The 3,802-nt window shown below is 43.6% G+C and overlaps 1 protein-coding gene across 1 annotated transcript; it reads right to left on the bottom strand.

Moving 5' to 3' along the window:
• Positions 1-2,399: 2,399 nt before the first annotated feature.
• On the bottom strand, positions 2,400-3,443 carry LOC138877351 (uncharacterized). The gene is made up of 2 exons (XM_070156955.1): positions 3,292-3,443; positions 2,400-2,799 (listed from the first exon to the last, which is right to left on the bottom strand). The coding sequence occupies exons 1-2, from the start codon at positions 3,441-3,443 to the stop codon at positions 2,400-2,402; spliced, it is 552 nt and encodes a 183-aa protein (XP_070013056.1).
• Positions 3,444-3,802: the final 359 nt, after the last annotated feature.

Genomic DNA, 3,802 nt, shown 5'->3' with positions numbered 1-3,802 from the left:
TTCGTGTCACATAAACAATGTCGAATTGTGTAAGTAAGATCTACCATTTTGCAAGCCTTCCTGTGGGCATGGGTTTCTGAAAAATATACTTCAGCGGGTCCAGGCGAGATATAAGGTAAGTGGTGTAGGATGACAAATAATGTTTCAATTTCTGTGCTACCCAATTTAGGGCACAACATGTCCTTTCCAGATGCGTATACTTGACCTCGTAAGATGTGAACTTCTTACTGAGATAGTAGATAGTCTGCTCCTTTCTGCCCGTAACATCATGCTGTCCCAGTACACACCCGAAGGAACTGTCCACAATTGTCAGATATAAAATCAAAGGTCTCTCTGGTTCTGGCGGGACCAACACAGGTGGGTTTGACAAATACTCCTTTATCTTATCAAAAGTCTCCTGACATTCTTCAGTCCATTTGACCGCGACATCTTTTTTCAGTAACTTGAAAATTGGCTCACACGTTGCCGTGAGCTGAGCAATGAATCTGCTGATATAATTCAATCGTCCCAACAAACTCATCACCTCGGTTTTGTTTTTTGGAGGTGGCAACTCCTGAATAGCTTTGATCTTTGACGGGTCTAATTCAATACCCCTTCGGCTGACTACAAATCCCAACAACTTCCCCGATGGCACCCCGAAAGCACATTTCGCATGATTGAGCTTAAGATTATACCTGCGAAGCCTTTGAAAATTTTTTCTCAAATCCCTGACATGGTCGGATTGCTGTCTAGACTTCACGATCACATCATCCACGTATACCTCGATTTCCTTATGTATCATATCATGGAATATGGTTGTCATGGCCCTCATATAAGTTGCCCCAGCGTTTTTTAAACCAAAGGGCATGACTCGATAACAATATGTTCCCCACGGCGTGATGAATGCCGTCTTTTCCGCATCTTCCTTGTCCATTAGAATCTGATGATAACCCGCATAACAATCCACAAAAGACCCAATATCATGTTTGGCACAATTGTCAATCAGTATATGGATGTTGGGCAATGGGAAATTATCTTTTGGGCTTGCCTTGTTAAGGTCTCGATAATCGACGCACACCCTGGTCTTGCCATCTTTCTTTGGCACAGGCACAACATTAGCTAACCAGGTGGGGTATCGTGTCACCTGAATGACTTTTGCCTCAAACTGCTTGGTAATCTCTTCCTTGATTTTCACACTTATGTCTGTTTTGAACTTTCTCAACTTCTGCTTGACAGGGAGGAGTGTTGGATCGGTGGGCAATTTATGAACCACCAAATCGGTGCTTAGACCCGGCATATCATCATATGACCATGCAAAAATGTCTTTGTACTCATGCAATACTTTAATTATCTCCTCCTTGAGTTGTGGCTCCAAATGAACACTTATTTTAGTTTCCCGTACATTGTCTTGGTCCCCTAGATTAACTGCTTCTGTGTCATTTAGGTTAGGTTTGGGTTTTTCTTCAAAGTGACTTAATTCTTTACTAATTTCCTCATAAGCTTCATCATTATTACAATCCACCCCATCATCACACTCGATCTCTTGTATTATTACTTCTGAACTAGATTGGCTTTTAAAACTGGGCCGAAGATTCCTCATGCATGTCATGTCATTGATATCAGCATAAAAAGAACTGTACAAAGAAAAGAAAAGAAAATGGAAAGAGAATTAGGGACGAAGAAAATTGCATTTCATTAAACGTAAAGACAACAAGGTTTTAACTCATCCAAACGGACGGAACATAACAACTGGATTACAAACCCTGGAATAATCCAGGTGACAAAAAGGAAAACAAAACCCACTACCACGACTCCCTCCGAACTGGAAGAGGAGTAGCTTCCCAATTGTTGATGTTAGCACGTGGTCCGATGTACTGTATGTCTGCTCTGCTTGACCCTTCCCCGGCCTCAACCATGTTTACTTCAGCAAATATTTTCTCGAACACCTTATCTAAATTACCTTCCGCCTCAATTAACGAGCCCGATATTTTTGCCAATGACTGTTTCTTGATACCCGGCCTGACGAAGGACCTGGACAATCGAGGAATTGGTTTAGGGAGCACCCAAGCTTTCTTCTTCAACTTACGGGCCTTTCTGACATCTGCCGCTGTTGGTTTGAACCCTAACCTGAAGGTGTCCACATTTTTGGGCAAGGACACGGGCTGAGTAATGCCCTGCAGTTCAACCACCAAACACTTCCAGGGAACGAACCCGTTATTCATCATTTCTGATACTACCATGACGGTCGCAGCTGACACCCTGGGACATGGCACGCTTTTACCCTCGGGCACCCTGCTCACCGAAACTGTGTCAAGGATCCTATACACCCATGGACCCTTATCATCTTCGATTTGTATAAAGGGCACAATGGCATCATTCATGGCGCATGTGGGGTCTTCCCCATGTAACACAATTTCTTGTCAGTCCCACTCAAATTTGACCACTTGGTGCAGCGTGGAGGGCATGGCTTTTGCTGCATGAATCCATGGTCGACCCAACAACAGATTATATGATACTGCAGCATCCAGCACCTGAAATTCCATCATGAATTCGACTGGGCCAATAGTCAATTCGAGTACGATATCCCCTACCGTGTTTGTTCCTCCTCCGTCGAACCGCCGAACACAGATGTTATTCTTGCGGATTCTATCCTCATCAATCTTTAACTTGTTCAATGTGGATAATGTGCAAATATTAGCACTCGACCCGTTATCAATTAGTGCCCAAGAAACCATTGAACCTTCACATTTGACCGTCAAATACAGAGCCTTGTTATGTTCTGTGCCTTCCATAGGCAATTTATCATCAGAAAATGTTACCCTGTTCACTTCAAAGATTTTGTTGGCAATTGTCTCTAAATGGTCCACTGAAATTTTGTCAGGCACATGAGACTCATTCAATATCTTCATCAAAGCTCGGCAATGCTCCTCAGAGTGAAGTAACAACGACAACAGCGAGATTTGGGCGGGTGTTTTTCTCAGTTATTCAACAATGGAATAATCTTGTACCTTCATCCTTTTTAGAAACTCTTCTGCCTCTTATTCCGTTACAGCTTTTTTAACTGGCACTGGATTGTCTTTTGCGCCTTTAGCCTTTCTCAACTCCTCAGGAGCGAAGCAACGTCCCGACCGGGTTAGTCCTTGTGTTTCACAACTCTCTTTCTCAATCTCCTTTCCTTTGTACGTCACCACTACCTTGTCATATTTCCACGGTACGGCTTTGCTATCCACCATGGGTAACTGGACTACCGGTTTTATGACAACCGGTTCTACATAAGCTCACTTCATAAATACCACGGGCGCCGATACTGACCCTGGTACCACTATCTTGACTGGCTCCTGCTTTTTCTCCGATACAAACAGTACTTTCCCTATTACTGACACTGGCTTGTCTTTCATTGCTTTTAACTGAACCCCTGGCCTTGCACTCAACGTTTTTTCCTTGGTCTCTATAGAACGAATCATCATCACCACCTGCGAAGGTTTCTTAGGCTCTGCCCCCTTATGTATCAGTTCGATCATGTTGGCCTCATAATGTGCTGGCAACGGATTTTGATTGATGTTTGGGGCCTCTGGAGCATGTACCTCAATACGGCGATTATCAATGAGCTCTTGGATTGCGTTTTTCAATTTCTAACACTTTTCAGTGTCGTGCCCCGGCATCCCTGAGCAATACTCACAACTAACAGAGTGGTCCAAGTTTCTGGGAAGAGGGTTTGGTGCTTTGGTTTCAACTGGGGTCAACATCCCCAACTGTTTCAATCGGTGGAAAAGAGAAGTGTAAGATTCTCCCAACGGAGTAAACGTTTTTCTGTTTGGGGCCT

The sequence above is a fragment of the Nicotiana sylvestris genome, chromosome 1 (assembly GCF_000393655.2).
Source record: "Nicotiana sylvestris chromosome 1, ASM39365v2, whole genome shotgun sequence".
NCBI classification, from domain to species: domain Eukaryota; kingdom Viridiplantae; phylum Streptophyta; class Magnoliopsida; order Solanales; family Solanaceae; genus Nicotiana; species Nicotiana sylvestris.
Note: the sequence above shows the minus strand (reverse complement) of the source record. Positions and strands in the feature narration are given on the sequence as shown.